The 20169-nt window shown below is 40.4% G+C and overlaps 1 protein-coding gene across 3 annotated transcripts in view; it reads right to left on the bottom strand.

Annotated features, from left to right (window-relative positions):
- Positions 1 to 14483: 14483 nt before the first annotated feature.
- The window catches only part of CREB3L3 (cAMP responsive element binding protein 3 like 3), a 169832-nt gene continuing 164146 nt past the window's right edge, over positions 14484 to 20169 (bottom strand). For all 3 annotated transcript variants that reach the window (XM_075204863.1, XM_075204864.1, XM_075204865.1), the window contains exon 10: positions 14484 to 15567. In XM_075204863.1, coding sequence (XP_075060964.1) covers positions 15218 to 15567 — 350 coding nt within the window. In that variant the 3' untranslated portion in view covers positions 14484 to 15217. The remainder of the gene's footprint in view (positions 15568 to 20169) is intronic.

The raw sequence follows: 20169 nt of genomic DNA, 5'->3' as shown, positions 1-20169 counted from the left end.
TTAAAGTAATTGTATCGTTTTCAAATAAGCATTGCCCAAGCGATTGTATTGTGTTTCTAACGCACAAAGTGATTTATTTTAGCGGATGTACCAAGTTAACAATTCAATACATGATTGTAATATAATACAGTACAGTACAGCCAATACCAAAAGATAAATGCATACCGCTGCGCTAACCACAGGCACCAGTTGCAGTAATTCACCCTTGAATACTGTGATCAGAGTAGACTGAACACTACATGAGAGCTACTGCTTATATGCAAACAGAGATACAGTGAAACAATGCAGGTGGTATAGCTTGCTTCTATTGGTCCAGGCATCAGGAGGGTCCAGGTGTTTACACATCATAGGCTGATTTAATCTAAGGAATCCAAAGGTGGGGGTCTCTGCAGGGGATGAGCTCTGTTCTTCCCGCCAAACTTCAATTACATTTTCATTTGACAGTTAATATCATATTAAAGGTTTATTCCCTAACATCAATAACTAGAGTATGCAATGTGCGATCTCTTCGCCGAATGGACCGAACAGCTGCTGATGTAAAGAGGATTAATATGATATTAGACATGACACCTTTCCTATAAGCTGAACCTTAAATCTCACTGAAGTGTATATATAATCATATTATATAAACTAATAATAAACTAAATACTATCTGCTCATAAATTACAGTGTAACGGACTAGCATGAATATGAATTATATAAATAACTAAATGTTGTAATGCGAGTGTGTACATGCGATCGCACCACGCGCTGTGTTAGGTGGCGTACGGATCTGTTACGTGGCGTACGAATCGCAATCACACGGCAAAACAATATTAACCAATATACTTTCGTTCATCCAATTATACGACTTCGACAATATATATATATAAATATATATATATATATATATATATATATATATGTGTGTGTGTGTGTTAAAAAGTTACATACGTTTTGAAAAGATTACAATATTCTTAAATAATAAGTATAAAACTATCTTTTACAGTAAGGGTACATGCAACATATTAAAATAATAGTGAATAAAAAAAGATATTTACTGTGGAATACAATGATATTCAAAGGAAGCAAAACATTTTTAGAGATTGGCATCAGGATAATAAAACCCAGTGACTATTATACATCAGTGGTGTCTTCATAAAAATATTTGTTTTTAACTTCACTTCTGTGAAAGTCAAATAATTGGATGAAGTAAGCCTAATTAATTAATATTGTTTTACCATGCGATTAGTACGCCACGTGTTATGACGCAATCGCACAGATTAATAGCACACACATTTACATTCGCACTTACATTTGTAAATAATACACATTTATTAAGGTTCCAATCCACGTTAATTTATTAGTAAAATGTATTAGAGATTAATTATACATAGATAATATTAAAGTTAAGGTATGTATGGTTCAAGTCCTCTAAAAGGTAAAGAATTTAGTCTCAAATTAATGCTTATTTCACCATCATTAACCCAGTTTCGCTATCACATCTAGCGGTCGCAAGTCATGAGCAATATGAGATTAATACTAAAAAGTACTTTGTTTATGGGTCAGTTTAAACTGGTTTAGGACAGTTTCCTTAAGCAGCACATGTGTTCAACAGTTGGAGTAAGTTGCCCCCCACCCTTGGAAGAGATCAAATGAACTGACCTATGACCAGCAGACAACTGGAACATCATTAACACTGGACCAATGAAGACCTCTCGATGTTATCTGTGCATATTCGTGACATCATCAATGTTTATGCTAATTCAAGCTGCACATAAGATCCCTGGCCCAGTGTTTTTTCTCTCTTATCCTGACCACAGACGACATGTATACCCTGGGCCCGGGTAAAGCGCTAGCGAAATTGTAATGTATTCAGTGTTTTTATACTTTCCTGCTTTATTGTAATATCTTTTATGCGTAATAATGGCTTGCTGTAAATCCTCCTATATTTTACAATTAAATATCTTTGTGCTTTTGAACCACAATCATCGCATTGGACAATGTTTAGCGGTAAGCTATAAAATGTACTTAGTACTTCCTTACAGACCAGATATTAAAGTCTAACCTAATAACACTGATGTGTAACAAAATAAAAATAAGACACACACCATGACATGCTAGGTATAATTTAAATTACATACATATTACCTGGCGGAATGCTTTGGGAGTATGGCATAATAAGTTACTAAAAAACATCAAAAAGTAATGAAAAACATGCTCTGAAAATTTTTTAATTTGTAGGCAATATATGTAATTATATGTAATTCACCTTTTTTGTGTATGCATTGTTTTACTGTTGATTTTATTGGTGTAGGCATTATATCCATGTCAGTATTCTCGCGTCGTTATTTCTGTATTCAGCCTTCCCAGCGTCACATTTTCACAACCAACCAGAGGATCCGGTTGTAGGAAAAGAGAAGTGAAAAGGGAAGCAGCAAGTGGCAAGAAGGGATTTAGAGACAAGCTGAGAAAAGGAAGCAAGATAGCAAAGTGAAATAAAGGATTTATAATGAATTATAGAGGAAAAGTGCAGAGAATCTGACTGAACATAAGGAATTAGGTAAATAGGAAACATTTGTTTAGAGAGAGAGGGAGGTTGCTCATATTTCAAATCAACATTAATTAGAATTAATTAGAATAGCAAAACAGAAAATAAATAGGATAATGGAATTAATTTATTTTAGAAACAAAATATCTAACTCAGTAAATTGTAAATAATTACCACAAGCAGTATAAGAGGGCAGAGTTAGCATTTATTTAGAAAGTGACAATAAAACTGAGGGGTTTTAGAGTTGCAGAGTGAAGCTGTTGCCAGAAAAATAGATCAACTCCAGAATTAGTATGTGTTAGACAAGGAGGCATAGCTAGATAAAGCATATAGTAAATTTCAATGAGGGTGAAACCGACAGATTAGACTGCTGAAGTAGAATAAGTAGGAGAAGGTGAATCCAGGAGTCTCAGATATCAGAGACAATGAAGTGGAGGCAGCTGCCCATAAAGAGGACAAGCACCAGGATCCCCAAGTCAGTGCCATAAGCTTCACATGCCAGCCATATCGGACTAAGATAAGTGCTACCTCTAATGTATCTAAAAACATTGCTGCAAAGAGTTCACTAATCGCTCAAGTCAAGTCTTCGCAAGATGAACATGTAAAGACTACTATATATAGGGACAAACTCTACAGGACAAACTGGGATCCTGAACTTGTGAGTAAGAATTATGCAGGATGTTGAGTATGTATGAACAGTAATGTGAAAAATTAGACGGCGAGTATGCGGTCTAAAGTGGCCCTCACATGTCAATGTAAGTGTATATTTTATTAGTTATTTAAATGGTCCTTGTTTCCTATTCATTAATCAAAAACAGCAAGAGATATTCAAGTAATGGAAATATCTTATTAGTGAATTGTTTAAATATTACATCATAACAGGTTTAACGTCAGCATTGTATAAGGGACATTAGCAGAGTTTAACGACAAGAGTTATATAATTGTTCAGGACTAATTCATATTCTTTGTTAAATTGTGTGTAATTATATGTGTCCACCCCAAAGGTTATTTTACCCAATCATTTCCAATGAGCTCCTGAACGTGTTATCCTGTTTGATTATGGAGTCTTGATTATTGTCCCTGATTATTCCTGACTTTGTGATAGTGGGATTCTGACTTTTTGTACTGCACCGACAGATTGGTTTTAACCATTGGCTTTTGCGGACTATTCCTCTGCTTGCTGATTCTGTTCCTAAGCTCTCTTTGAAGATAACACTTGTTTGTTGTTAGCCAAACACATTATTGAATTACAAGCCCTTGCATATTTAACCTATTTTATTTATCATTTTGTAAATGTAGTTCTGGGATACTTCCTAGTATTTCTCACCTAGACTACTGTAACTTCCTTCTCTCTGGCATACTTATGTCCCACCACTCCCTACTTTAGTCTGCACTCAACACGGCTGTCTGACTTATTTTTCTCCGCCACTCTACCTCAGAATCCCCTCTTTGCCATTGCTACACTGGCGCCTTGTTTCTTACAGAAACCAGTTTAATCTCCACATCCTAACCTACAAGATTTCAGTCACTCCTCTTCCCCTACCTCTTCTCCACTCTGTATCAACTTATTTGTGTCTACCCCTTTCCTCTAGGATGTAAGCTCTCACAAGCAGGGTCCTCTTTCCTCGTGTTGTTTTTCTGCCCGGTTCTTAGCATCTCTAGGCCTGTTTCCCCAGCCCTGTTTCTTAAGACCATACTCCTGGGCACAGTTTTACTTCACTATTTAATACTTGTGGTCACTGTCTAGTCAGTAGTTGTACATTACTATGTAATCTGTTAATTTGTAGCTATTTGTGCATTATATAGTTATGTTTCATGTAATTATGTATTTATTGTAGCTATTTGTGTATTGTGTAATTTAGTAGATGCAGGTTCTTTATAGATTTTTTATGGACTTAATTTTGGACAATTTTGTCAACAATTTACATGGTTTGTATATGGTTTTTAAGCATTTGTTGAATAACTTGTAAAATAAACACCCATATAGAATTCTAAATTGGTTGTAGTTTCTAGTAGTTTAGTTGATCCCATATAGTACCCTACAATCACCCAAACACTCAGCATATGACCAGCCATTACTACCAATAAAGTATTAGAAACATCATTTGGATATCTTTAATACCATCAGGATTTGAGGACGAAGGCACAGACACATGTCAGTATTACTCCTCATGCACTGGGTTAATTAAATTTTACATTTTCTAAAGCACATAGGGCTAGATTTACAAAGAATTGAGGCTGGTGGCGGTTGTAAACCGCGGAGTATTAGTGGCCAACCTGCCAAATTTTCTATAGGGTGGTTTGAGGCTGCGATTTAAAATGGATGGCGATATGTGGTGGATTGAAAACGCTTAACCACCGGCAGTTATGACTTGACAGGTAAAATATGCTGTTTGAGCTATTTTGCCATTCAGAACTTAAGAGAAAGCACTATTGACATTTAAATTATATTGGGCAATCATTACTTATTGATTAAGGGGCAAAATTAATTTAATATTGTCACGAGCCGCGGCGGTACTCACGGTTTTGTTGTACCTGCTGGAGGGGTTCCTAACATTATAACCGGCCATACAGACATTCCGGAGACGAAATTGGGATGGATGAAAGCGGAACCAAATCGTCTCCTTTTCAAGCCCTGGTGGGTCATGTTGTGACCCTGTATCAAATGGTCCGGGGATTGTCCCAGCGTTTGTCCGCTCAAGAGGAGGACTCCCGGTCTACACTAGCCATTTCCGGTCCTGCCGATGAACGCAAGTTAAATTTGCCGGAACGGTTCTCTGGAAATAGAACCCTGTTCCGGAACTTCAAGGAAAGCTGCAAGCTCTACTTTCGGCTAAAACCTCGTTCTTCTTTTTCGGAACTGCAGAGGGTCGGGATTATCATGTCCCTCCTGCAGGGTGACCCCCAGTCTTGGGCCTTCACCCTGTCGCAGTCGAGTCCTATCATGCAATCTTTGGAAGCTTTCTTTAATACATAAGGACTCCTCTACGATGACCTAGATAGAGTTGCCTCCGCTGAGGCTCATCTACGGGCCTTAAAGCAAGGCCGGCGTTCTGCAGAAGAATACTGTGCTGAATTCCGCAGATGGTCGCCTGACAGTGAGTGGAATGATCCAGTGTTACGCAGCCAGTTTCGCCTAGGACTGTCAGAGCAGATTAAAGATTCACTTGTGCAGTATCCTTCCCCCACCTCGTTGGAGAGCCTTATGCAACTCGCCATTAAAATTGACAGGAGAATCAAGGAGAGGAGGACAGAGAAAGAGGCATCTTCCTTTTCGTCTGCATATATTCCAGTTCCCACGGATGTTGAGGAGCCTATGTAGTCAGGGGCGTATCGCCTCTCCTGAGGAAAGAGACAAAAGACAGTCACAAGGCCTATGTCTTTATTGTGGTAATAAAGGCCACTTCTCCTGCTCTTGTCCTCACAAACCTGAAAAAGGAGCATGTCTGGGGAAGGTCCACCTAGGTCTGCAAATTGTTTCCCAAAAGAATGCTGTCCTGATTCCCGCACAAGTCACTTTCGCTTCCAGTTCCGTGGCCCTGTCGGCCTCCATTGATAGTGGAGCTGCATGCAACTTCCTCGACATTGGGTTTGCCTGCTCGACGGGAATTCCGACTGTGAAGCTCAAATCTGCCATTACTGTATGTGGCTTAGATGGGAGTCCATTGCCTGGTGGCAAGATTACCTGGGAGACCCCACCATTGCAATTGAACATTGGAGCTCTCCATTCAGAGTCAATGACCTTCTTCCTTATCGACTGTCCATCGGTTCCATTGATCCTGGGCCATCCTTGGCTTTCCCGTCAACCCTGTCGTGGATTGGGTGAAAGGAGAAATTATCCAGTGGAGCTCTTATTGTACACAGTCTTGTTTAACTATGCCTTTGCGAATCATTCAGTCAATTCCTGAGCAGCTTTCCTCACAATATCATGAGTTCTGGGATGTGTTTTCTAAAAAGGCTGCCGACACTTTACCACCTCATCGTGACTTCGACTGTGCGATCGAGCTTATTCCTAGTTCCAAGTTGCCCAAGGGACGCTTGTACTCTCTCTCTGGTCCAGAGACCAAATCCATGCAGGAATACATTGATGAAAACTTGGAGAAAGGCTTCATCAGGCCATCTAAATCTCCAGTAGGAGCTGAATGCTTTTTTGTATCCAAAAAAGACGGAGGACTAAGACCCTGTATTTACTACCGAGGACTAAATCTCATTACAGTCAAGAACACCTATCCTCTTCCTCTCATCTCCGTATTATTCGATCAATTAAGAGGTACTACAGTCTTCACTAAAATCGATCTTCGTGGAGCATATAACCTCGTCCGTATCAAAGAAGGAGATGAATGGAAGACGGCATTCAATACGCATTCTGGCCACTACGAGTATTTGGTCATGCCGTTTGGTCTTAGCAACGCTAGAGTGTTCCAAGATCTGATTAATGAAGTGCTACGGGAGTTCCTTGATTATTTTGTGGTCGTCTATTTAGACGATATCCTCATATATTCTAAATCATTATCTGTACATCGGGGTCACGTCAGACAAGTTCTACAGAAATTACGAAAACACCACCTTTACGCTAAATTAGAAAAGTGTGAGTTTGATGTGCTGAAGGTATCCTTCCTGGGTTATGTAATCTCTTCTGAGGGATTCTCCATGGATCCAACCAAGGTCCAAGCTATCCTGGATTGGGTACAACCGAATAATCTCAAGGCGGTGCAGAGGTTCCTGGGCTTTGCCAATTATTATAGAAAATTCATTCGCGGCTTTGCTGATATGGATCCAACTAACTGGTCGCCCCAGGTAGTAACCGCATTTGAGACCTTAAAGAAAGCTTTTCTATCTGCTCAGGTCCTTAGACACCCAGATCCCGAAGTACCGTTTGTTCTTGAAGTCGATGCCTCCGATGTCCGTGCTGGTGCCATCTTATCTCAAAAGGATTCCCATACTCACCGCCTACACCTATGTGCCTACTTTTGCCGTAAGTTCTCTTCAGCAGAAGCCAACTATGATGTGGGGAACTATTGGCAATCAAATGGGCCTTTGAGGAGTGGCGACATTTGCTGGAAGGCGCTACACATCTAATCTCTGTTATAATGGATCACAAGAATTTACAATACATACAGTCGGCCAAACGCCTGAACCCCAGACAGACCCGTTGGACGCTATTCTTCACCCGTTTCAATTTTGTGATCACCTACTGACCAGGTTCTAAAAATGTCCGAGCAGATACTCTGTCCAGAAGCTTCTTGGCACACCATGTTCCAGTTACTACTCCTGAGCCTATCATTCCCTCTCCCATAATTCATGCTGGGCTAACCCAAGACCTGAGCATCACACTTCAAAGGTTTCAAAAATTAGCTCCTGACAGTGCTCCGGAGGGATGTTTTTCGTTCCAGTTCATTTAAGGAAGGCGGTTCTTGCAGAAGCACATGATGGTAAGACTGCTGGACATCCTGGAATACAGAAAACTTCTGAGATCCTCTCCCGTACTGTCTGGTGGCCATCGATGTCTGCTAACGTCAAGAGTTATGTCCTCTCTTGTGAGGGTTGCGCCAGGAGTAAAGTCCCCAGGAGTCGCCCTGTAGGCCAATTGCTTCCATTGCCCATTCCCACAAAACCCTGGACACACTTGTCTATGGACTTTAGTCCATCTGCCACTCTCTGCAGGACACAACACCCTCTGGGTGGTAGTTGACCGCTTCAGCTAAATGTCACACTTCATACCACTACCCAGGCTCCCTAGTGCTAGAGATTTGGCTATTCTGTTCATCCAGCATACATTCCGGCTCCATGGACTTCCTACTGACATTGTTTCTGATCGTGGTTCCCAATTCATAGCACAATTCTGGAAATCTTTTTGTAACCTTCTTGGGATCAAGATTAGCCTCTCGTCTGCATACCACCCTCAGTCTAATGGGCAAACTGAAAGGGTTAACCAGTCCTTAGAGCAATTCTTACGATGTTACACTTCTGAATTTCACGATAACTGGTCCTCCTTGTTACCCTGGGCAGAATTTGCTTATAATAATTCATGTCACTCATCTACTCAAACCTCTCCATTTTACTGCAATTTTGGTTTTCATCCCAGATCTAGTTCCTTGTATTCTCTCAAGTCCGCTGATACTCCGGAATTTCGTTCCACAGCCAGGGATCTCAAAGTCATCTGGAAAAAAGTGCAGTCATCATTGAGACGAGCCTCAGTTTTTGCAAAAAAAAATTCAGACCGCCACCGTACCACCTGCTCCCTCAAAGTGGGCGAGAAAGTGTGGCTGTCTACACGCAATATTAGGCTCAGACAGCCTTGCAAAAAACTGGGGCCTAAATTCATCAGTCCTTTCCCCATTATCAAGCAGATTCATGCGGTAGTTTTCAGATTGAAAATTCCTGGTTCACTGAGGATCCCCTACACGTTCCATTGCTCTCTACTTAAGCCTGTGTTATACTCTAATCTATCCCAGTCGTTAAGTTCGCCTGTGCAGAATAGGAACAAACCGCAGAGTTATACCATTCAGAAGATCCTCGATTCTAAGAGAGTGCAGGGGCAGATGCACTTCCTAGTTCAATGGAAGAATCGTGGTTTAGAAGAGCAGTCCTGGATTCTGTGAAGCCGGCTTCATGATACCAAACATTTGAAAGAATTCTTCAAAAATTCCCTAAGAAACCTGGGCGTCGGGGTTCTTTAACCCCTTCTCAAGAGGGGGGTACTGTCATGAGCCGCGGCGGTACTCACAGCCGCCGAAGCTCGCTTCTGGTGCCTTCTGGCGTCCCCTTAACGACCGGGACGTCATTTCAGCCGAGGTCCCGACCATTGCCAAGACAACGGCCAGACGCTTCCCTCTGTAGCGCCGCGTCCCGGCAACTGAGGACAGCCGGGCGCGTGCGCAGCTCTAAGTAATAGCATGCAGGCTATTAAGTTTTAATTAATTAATTACCAAGGTCCTGTGGGTATTTTCAGAGCTAGGCTCTGATTGGATGGCTGCAGTATTTAGGGCAGTGAGGACTGAGCCTCACTGCCGGTTATAACTTCTGTATTAGTCTTGCTGACCTGCTCCTGCTTCCTAGTCCCTGTCCTGTGGATACTCCGTTTGATTCCCTGTGTATGACCCCCTGCTTGGATTATGGAACTGCCTGTTTTCTCGTGACCCTGACCTTTCTTGCCTGTACCTTGGACCTTGCTACCATGCCTGTGACCATGACCTTTGGCGTGTTTACCGACTATTCCTGCTTGCAAGTGACCCCTGACATCGGCTTGTTCTCTGGATACACGGTCTGTCATAACTCTCTGTTCTCCACAGCCGGTACACATTTCACGACCCTCCGTTTGTCTGCAGCCAAGTCTGTCCCCACCACTAGGGACAACAGTGAACACCAGACTTTCGGAGCAGACTCCGGGTTTTTGTTGTACCGGCTGGAGGGGTTCCTAACAAATATTAACTTATGGGGGAATTTTTTCCAATATATTAATGGGACAAAATGATTTAATTATTATATTACTCGGGCAATATGTAATGCCCAATTGTGCGACATAAATAATTATGTCCACCTTTAACAATCACTTAATATTATTATATATTCACGTTTTCCCCCATAATATAATGCTATAATAGTGCCCTCTTAATAAAATAAATAAAATAAATTCCCCAGAGGGTTTGTAAATGTATCCAGGAAATCCTATAGTATTTAAACAGCTTATGTCCAATTATGTATCGTTTATTTAACATTTAGTTAAGATAAAAAATAGCTTATGTACATTAGAGTCATATACTACCATCACCAGGGCTTATTGCTTCTCCCTTATGTCTTATAATTCTAAGACAGTAGGATAAGACTGCTGGTTGAGAGGCCCTGTGAACTGGGAGGAGCAAAAGAAAATAAGGATGGGTCATATGTGAAAAAACATGTATGGTGTTGTGGAGGAATCATGGTGTACAGTTAGGAGAGGGCTGGCAAATTTTAGTCCTTAATTTGAAAAACAATCAAATTCTAGCTATCCTTTATTTAGTACATCCTACAAAATGATAGCTAGAATCTCCACTTTTCAAACCCGTTGGAGAACTCTTAGCTTGATACATTTACCCCCAAGTCTTAACTCATGGTAGCAGAGGCTTATTACCTATGATATTGCTGAGTGAGGTGGACAGGACAAGGAAAGAGGTTATAGATGGTAAACAAGAACAGCAAATTCCAAACAAATACACAGGCTAAGATCAGGGCTGGTATAGTTACGGACAAAATCCTATAATCAGGCTGAAATCAGGGCAGGAAGAGATCAATAACAAATAAAAAAAAAAGCAGTGGTTATGAGCCGCCAAGCTAATCGCAACAGCTCACACTTATTCTATTTCTGTTATTCTATACCTGCTGTTGCCTAGCAGCCGGGATGCCTACTTTGTCTTGGAGCTGCCACTCTGTATGCAGCAGCTCACATTGTTCTGGTTCCGGCTGTTGCCTAGCAGCCTGGCAAATGTTCTTTTCACTTGGCCTTCCTCTAACAACCCAACTGGCATCAACAGCCGGGATGTGCTGTTCTTTGATTGCAGTCATATGCGATAACCAATTTCTTAGGAAAGTGAGGGGGCATCGGCTTATATCGTTTTTGCTATGCATTACATGTGTCCTGCTGTGTTGCTGGAATCTTATTCTACTGGATTACCTGTTGCCTGACCCTACTTGTTTCTTCTGCTGCCTAGCAACCGGCTAGGCATCGGCAGCACAAGTAGAGTGGTGATACCTGCTGCTGCCTGATTGGTCTGGGAAGCCACCACTAATACTAGTAAGATATGGCTAGTTTTCTGAGATATCTACCTCTGTATTCCGTATTTTTTGCTGCATGGCTATGTGTTTGGCTGTTGTGCATTGACAACCTTGCTCAGCCACTCCCCTCTGGCAACACTATCCACAAGCACCACTCCCTTTGACAGATGGAAGACGCATTGTACATGGTCCATATCCTTCACAGACCCCATTATTTGTCACATTGTACAGAGCACCTGTATGTAAAAGGATGGGTTGGTTGAACTAACTGAACGATGCATGGTGCAAACAGGATGCTGAAGTGCAAAGGTAGCCTTTGGGGAATTGGGGTTAAACCGAGATCATCAAATTCCCCATATTCAAAGGGAAAATATCTGATCTATCTACAGTCATGGGCAAAAGTTTTGAGTGACACAAATATTATCTTTCACAAAATCTGCTGCCTCAGTTTTTATGATGGCAATTTGCATATACTCCAGAATGTCATGAAGAGTGGTCCGGTGAATTGCAATTAATTTCAAAGTTCCTCTTTGCCATGACAATGAACTTTATCCCAAAAACAACATTTCCCCTGCATTTCAGCCCTGCCACAAAAGGATCAGTTGACATCAGGTCAGTGATTCTCTCATTAACACAGGTGAGAGTGTTGACAAGGACAAGGCTGGAGATTACTCTGTTAAGCTGATTGAGTTAGAATAACAGACTGGAAGCTTTAAAAGCAGTGTGGTGCTTGAAATCATTGTTTTTCCTCTGTTAACCATGGCTATCTGCAAGGAAACACGTGCAGTCATCATTGCTTTGCAAAAAAAGGGCTTCACAGGTAAAGATATTGCTGCTAGTAAGATTGCACCTAAATCAACCATTTATCAGATCATCAAGAACTTCAAGGAGAGAGATTCAATAGTTGTGAAGAAGGCTTCAGGGTGCCTAAGAACATCCAGGAAGCGCCAGGACTGTCTCCTAAAGTTGATTCAGCTGCGGGATCGGGGCACCACCAGTGCAGAGCTTGCTTAGAAATGCCAGCAGGCAGGTGTGAGTGCATCTGCACGCACAGTGAGGCGAAACCTTTTGGAGTATGGCCTGGTGGTGTCAAGAAGACCAGCAAGGAAACCACTTTTCACCAGGAAAAACATCAGGGACAGATTGATATTCTGCAAAATGTACAGGGATTGGACTGCTGAAGCCTGGGATAAACTCATTTTCTCTGATGAATCCCCTTTTAGATTGTTTGGGGCATCTGGAAACGCTAGTCCGGAGAAGGAAAGGTGAGCGCTACTGTGACTGGATCACTGATAAATAACTTTTGGTATGAATTTATTTAAAGAAAATAGCGCAGGCCGCTGATTTATATAACTTGCCAATGCACTTATTTTTAATATGGTGTATATTTTGATATAGGGAAATTTTTAATTTCTGGGACCAAGGGAAGAAATTTGTCTCTTGTTTAACCTTACTATAGGATATGCCTATTTCTGATGTATATATCTGATACAATGGCCCTTTGTCTAGAAAGTCTGCTGTGTATTGTGATGTTAGAAGTTTAAATTCTGCAACTGTTGGAACAAAAAGGTCTAATGCTAATCAGGCCTTTTGATGTGTGAGGTTTCACTTGGAGACAGGAAGTTTTAATTTAAAATGTGCTGCTACATTTCCTGCGTCTAAAACAAAGATGCAGGACATCATAGCATTTCTAGAACCATGCAGCCCTGGTTAATGTGATAGGCCAGGGGCGGATCCTTCAACAGCAACCCTGGTGGGTTAATTGGCTGCTAACAAATTGACCCCTAGTGTGTCTGTCTGTGTGTGTGTGTTAGGGAATTTAGACTGTAAGCCCCAATGGGGCAGGGACTGATGTGAGTAAGTTCTCTGTACAGTGCTGCGGAATCAGTGGCACTATATAAATAAATGGTGGTGATGATGATTTATAGTGAGAGGTCAGGAGTACCAGCTATAGAAGGAGCTCAGTGGTGGCAGCATTATAAGCCCCTCCTACTGTGGCAAGAGGGTGCATTTGGGATAACTAAAGGGAACGGTGGCAAAGTAAGCCCAGCCGGTTCCCATCAACAACAGACAGGGTGGCATAGGTGGTCCATCCTGCCACAGCTACCATCAGTCCTGTGTCATGCCAACATGACACAGGACTGAGACCATTCATGTGTGGGGTTGCTTCTCTGCCAAGGGAGTGGGCTCGCTCACAATTTTGCCTAAGAATACAGCCATGAATAAAGAATGCTACCAAAACATCCTCCAAGAGCAACTTCTCCCAACCATCCAAGAACAGTTTGTTGACGAACAATGCCTTTTCCAGCATGATGAAGCCCCTTGCCATAAGGCAGAAGTGATAATTCAGTGGCTCGGGGATCAAAACATCGAAATTTTGGTCCATGGCCAGGAAACTCCCCAGACCTTAATCCCATTGAGAACTTGTGGTCAATCTTCAAGAGGCTGGTGGACAAACAAAAACCCACAAATTCTGACAAACTCCAAGCATTGATTAAGCAAGAATGGGCGACCATCAGCCAGTATGTGGCCCAGAAGTTGACTGACAGAATGCCATGGCGAATTGCAGAGGTCTTCAAAAATAAGGGTCAACACTGCAAATATTGACTCTTTGCATGAACATAATGTAATTGTCAATAAAAGCCTTTGACACTTATGAGGTGCATGTAATTTTACTTCAGTATACCATAGCAACATCTGACAGAAAGGTCTGAAAGCACTGAAGCAGCAAACTTTGTGAAAAGCAATACTTGTGTCATTCCCAAAACTTTTGGGTATGACTGTACTTTGCACTGGGACCACACACTAGAGCAGGTAAATAAGGGAGTGGTTGTTTGTGGGCTAGTGATTGGAGTTTGGTGTGTGCTGTGATTGGTGCATGGAGATGGCCATTCAATACCTCATACCTGCCTGTGCAACTTTGATTTAATATATAGTTAAAATTCTGCAGTGGAATTTGTGTGGAGCATGACATAAGAGGCCTTGTTTGGAAAATGACAAAATAGATCATAAAGACCATAATTTTCCCTGAGTCGCTTGCTAAATGCAAAAATTGAAAACCATTTTTATCAGTCATGAAATGTTATTTCTATGCGAAACAACAATGTGTTTATATTTTGACTTACCTTGATCTACAATAGCTGGGAAATATCTGTATCCCAGGGATTATATATATAATTATATATAAATTAACAGTTCTGAATTTTCTCACAAAATATCTTTATTTTCAAACTCATCGTAAGTAATAAACTAAAAAATATAGAACATTGGACAGCAGAAATATAACATTTGCCAGACATAATTAACAAGTTTAAAGGCTTATATATGGATTGACACCCACCAATCCCCCCTGCACAAACACCCACACACCTCATGAATGCTCTCTAATTATCAGCTAAATGGAAAGCCATCACAACAAAATCTAGCCTGTGTTTTGAAATTAGTTGGATTTTATAATAAAGTAAAAGATGCTAGTGTCCCTTATTAAGTCACGTCTATGCCGCGCTGCCACTTCTCTTCAGCAAGCAGTATCATCAATTAATTTTATTATCGCAGCTAAGAGACCCAGCCTTTCAAGCCTGAAATCATTTTTAAACATTATAATATTGGCATTAGTATATTTACACTTTGTTTTAAAATAATGTATAACACTGTAGCTGTGTCTGTATATGCAAGTACTATTTCAGCAATATTTCTACATGTATGGAAGTACTGTCATGATTCCGTCTTTATATAAGATCTCTTTAGACTGTAAATAGAACTTTCCCTTTAGATAAAAAAAATCTCCTTTACTTTACAAACTAAATAAAAATGTATGGGTTAGCTGTCCCACCAAATATAATATATCTGGTTCTTCCAAATACAACAGGGATTAACCTTGAACTTGTGCCTAGGGTCATTCATACAACCTCTCATTATATTTCCTGTGTAGGGAATTTACAGCTCACCCTCTTGTTTCAAGGGCTCTTTCCAAGACACCTCTGTTATCACCTGCTGTGTCACAGAATCATCCTTAAATCCACTAATTATTTCTATGCTACTGCCTTCCTTCTGTGAAGCACTATTTTGATTTATCAGCCTTGTATGATTCTTTACTTCCAGGGATTCTTCTTCCATAAATTGTTTTGCCTGGTTAGAGAAAATTGCATCCAGATATTTTCTTAGTGACTTCAGTTCTCTGTTTTGTGCCTGGCTTTCTGGACCTGCCCAATGTGTAGCATCACGGCTGTCACTTGGTAAATTAAATACCCTTGAGGAAGCAGAGTTATGCAAGGACCTGGAGAAGACTGCAAAAAACAGTAAACATAAGCTGGGTTTAATGACAAATTTTGAGGTCTCCAACATTTATAGAATTATGAGTTTTAATAGGATCTCCATAAACTCTAGCTATCTTGCATGTTTTTACTGTTTAGCACAAATACCTTTTGAGTATTGAGTAGGTGATGCTTCAGTACACACTACAACTCAGTTTCCCACATTCTAACCCTCTAGTCCAGGCCCTTAAAGATCATAATGAAGTAAGACTTCTGACTGAAATGAACTATTGAAAACTCAGAAGCACACTGTTGCTGAAATTTGGGTTACAACTGATCTTCCTTAGAAACTTCTGTGAACATGGAGAGGATCAGTTGGTCTTCTTAGAATATTTTATTATCCTACCAAATTTTGATTTACCATATATATTATATCTGTATTAATGAAATGTCTGTAAGATGGCTCTCCACAAATTTTATGTATTATTTATCACTATTTATCTCAGAGATACAGTTAACTAAGGAGACTCAAAGTGTAATATTAAAAGCTATATATTGCATTTATTTACATAATTTATTTATTTACACCTAGATGACATACATAATTAAATATATTAGATATAAGATCTAATACAGAGCTTTGTTAAATGAATCTAGCCACACTTACAAAAATGTATAAAAAAGTTAGTGATCATCAGTGTTTAATTAAACATCTAGGCACTCACCAAACCAAAAGGTGGACAGGTCAATGAGACATCTAAATTGTTGTTATTGGCTGGCACATTTAATCATGAATATTTATAAACAAATATTTTAATTTATAAGCTAATATATTTATAAATGTACATATATTTATGAATGTAGACAAATATACTTGTAAACAAACATATTTATAAACACATATCTTTTTTCCAGTCTAACTAAACAATTGATTTTTCACAAGTGGATCTCGTAATCCTTACATAGACTTCCTGTTGATCTCTTAACTTGGTTATCCGCCAAACCCACTGCTCATACTTTTTAATCAGGAAAAGTCCTTAATGTTAGCTAAGGGGTACAACTAATTTGCCAGGTTAGATTAGTAGCATTTTTAATATTAATGCTTCTAATGTTTAAAAACAATTGAAATGGTATTACAGAGAACACTGCTAGATTATATGTATATATGTTAGTGAATATATATACACTACATAGTCAAAAGTATGTGGACACCTGAACATCACATCCATATGTACTTCTTTAGCATCTCATTCTAAAGCCTTAGACATTAATATCTAGTTGATCCCCTGCTATAACAATTTCCACTCTTCCATGAAGGCTTTTCACTATTATTTGGAATATGGCTGCTGGGATTCGCATCCATTCAGCCACAAGAGCATTAATGAGGTCACACACCGATGGTGGGCTATAAGACCTGGCTTGCAGTCGGCGTTCCAATTTATTACAAAGATATTTGATGGTGTTGAGGTCAGGGCTCTGTCAGGGCTCTGTGCAGGCCATTCAAGTGTACTTCCATATCAAACTCGAGAAACTATTTTCTGCTGAAATAGGAAAGCCCTGTCCCCAAACTGTTGCCACAAATTTGTATACACACAATTTTCTAGAATGTCATTATATGCTGTAGCATTAAGATTTCCTTTCATGAGAAAGGAAATTTTCTACAGCGCTGTGGAATTAGTGGTGCTATACAAATAAATAAATAAACAAATGATCAATGATCATGAGAACTAAGGGGGCCAGTCCAGACCATAAATAACAGCTCCAGACCATTAATCCTCCTCCACCAAGCTTTACAGTTGGTAGTCTACATTTGGTAGGAAGTTTTCTGGCATCCAGCAAACCCAGATTCATCCATCGCACTGTCAGATGGTGAAGCATGATTCGTCGCTCAATAGAACGCATTATCACTACTGAGTCCAGTGGCGGTGTGCTTTATATCACTCCAGTAGACGTTTAGCATTGCGCATAGTGATCTAAGGCTTGTGTGTGGCTCATCGGCCAGGGATACGCAATCTATGAAGCTCCCGAGGAACAGCTACTTGCTTTCAAAGACAGTTTGGAACTTGGTAGTGAGTATTGCAACCAAGGACAGACTATTTTTGTACACCACTTGCTACAGTACTCAGCTATCCCATTCTGTCAGCTTGTGTGGCCTATGCTGCTTGATGAACTGACTTGTTGGAAAGGTGGCATCCTATGACAGTGCCATGTTGAAAGTCACTGAGCTCTTAAGTACAGCCCATTTTACTGCTAATGTATGACTTTGGAGATTGCATGGCTAAATGCTTAATTTTATGCACCTGTTAGCAATTAGTGTGGCTAAAATGGCCAAACACACTAGTTACAAGGGGTGTTCACATACTTTTACTCATCTAGTGTACGTGTTCACATACATCAAAACAGAGAATATATGTTTTTTGCAACATACAAATTCAAAAATTGTAGGTGGGTTTACTGTGACACAGGTTGTTTTACAGTTTGCTTCCACTGTTACAGATGTTGCTAAGGAAGGTCATTTCTTTACAGCATGTCAATGACAGCAACAGCATGTTTCTGAGTTTTCAGCAGGCAATTTCAGGTAAAGTATTATGTGAAGTGTTATGAGTTGTAGTATAATGTAGTACACCGCATAATGGTTTCAATTAGGCAGCATACTTTCTGCAAGGCCTTATAGTAGGAAAGAGCAAAAGGAGGAAAACATGCTTGGTTGGGGCATTCTGAGATACAATGATATATAGATTTATAAAAACATAGCCTGTATTAAGGAATTTAAAAAGGAAAAGGAAAGTTCACAATATATTCTTGAAATGGACTAGTGAAATAGATAAAAACAAGAATTGTGATAATGATATAGTGCAAACCGTATAGTGTATTAAAATGGCAGCGTAAGCCACCAAGACCTCGCTGTGTGTATTTGTTATAAGGATATATTAATAAATCACATTTGTAATATTAAGCGTCAAGTTTAGCAGGATAAATTAATTGCTACTTTCTAGATCCTTTTTATTGTCTTGAATATTTAAACCAACATTCATATGGATATTGTTAATATTTCTGAATCATAAACAATGATTGTACCTATCTATTGGTATATTTGGTACTAAAAGGTGGTTTTACTATGATATATCTCAGGCAGTATAATCACTTTCATTAATATCTTCAGAGATAAGATCTATATAGGATTTAACCTCACACCCTTTAAATACTAGTGCGGCGGTTCCCAAGGAGTGCGCTGCGGCTCCCAGGGGTGCCGTGGCGCTGTCACAGGGGTGCCGTGGCAGGAGGAGGAAAAAAAAAACAACTTACCAATCTGGCAGCACCGGTGACCCAGCATCCACCTCCCTCCTCGCTTCTCACTGAATGTTGGGCGTGACGTCATCACACCTGACATGCAAGCGGCAGGAGAGAGGATGCTGGGTCTCAGGCACCGCAGAATTGGTAAGACAGAAGAAAAGACAGAGGGGGCAGAGTGAGGATGCAAAGCAGCACGGAGTATGTGGAGATGAAGGAGGGCACGGAGTGTGTGGAGAGGAAGGATGGCACAGATTTGTGTGGAGATGAAGGAGGGCACAGAGTTTGTGGAGATGAAGGAAGGCACAGTGTGAGTTAGCTGTAAATTATTCTTTGACAGAAATTTAATTGAAAAAAATATATAAAAATATTCTTTTCCCTTGGATTTATGTGTATTATTTTTTGCATACAACTAAATAAGTATTTCTGGCCTGGCCTAAATACTTATTACGGTTTTTTGACCTACTTATAACTATTTATAAAACGGGACTGCTCGGTAAATATTTTGGAGGGGTGCTTTGAAAAAATTATGGAGATTCTAAGGGTGCTGCAAACTGCAAACGTTTGGGAACCACTGTACTAGTGTGTCATTTAAGATGGATATCTAGCAACCTTTTGTTTTCATTGCTAGTCTGCTATATTATAAGCCTATTAGCAATTGTTTAGACTTCATTACAGGAAGAAACTACCCAGCAACTAATACCGCTTTCATACTGCCGCCCCGGCAATATCCCGGGTTCTTCAAGCCGGGTTTTTGCCGGGGCTCGGAGCGTCCCAGCTCAGAAACACCATTCATACTGCACCTCGGACCCGGGAATTTCCCGGGTTGACCCCATTCATACTGCACAAGTCTGTGCCCTGGCAATTTGTGGGAGTCATCACCAGAGCAGTTTTCATTGGCAGAAAAATGGTGATGTCATTGAAAGGTGACTGTTTTTTTTTTCTTCCACGGGCTCCCACCGATGACATCATCCTCCAGAGACAGGCAGACAGCCAATCAGCTTGTTTTCTGTGCAATCCGGGTTGAAAAACCCGAGTTGCACCATTCATAGTGCAGGCAACCCGGGTCCGACCCGGGAATTACCCCTCGATAAATCCTGGGTTGAAGACCTGGGTTTTTAGACCCGGGATTTTTGACTTGTACCATTCATACTGCACCAAGACCCGGGTCGTTTGAGCTCGCCCCGGCAAAAACCCGGGATTTTGGTGCAGTATGAATGGGGTATAACTAGAACAGTAGTTATACTGGCATTGAAGGGAACCATACTCAGTGATTATACTGCCTGAGATATATCATACTAAAACCACTCAAGTGAGAGCTAATATTCTTTATCAACAATAGGT

Source organism: Mixophyes fleayi, chromosome 1 (assembly GCF_038048845.1).
Source record: "Mixophyes fleayi isolate aMixFle1 chromosome 1, aMixFle1.hap1, whole genome shotgun sequence".
Lineage (NCBI taxonomy): Eukaryota > Metazoa > Chordata > Amphibia > Anura > Limnodynastidae > Mixophyes > Mixophyes fleayi.
This window is presented reverse-complemented; position numbering and strand designations above follow the sequence as displayed.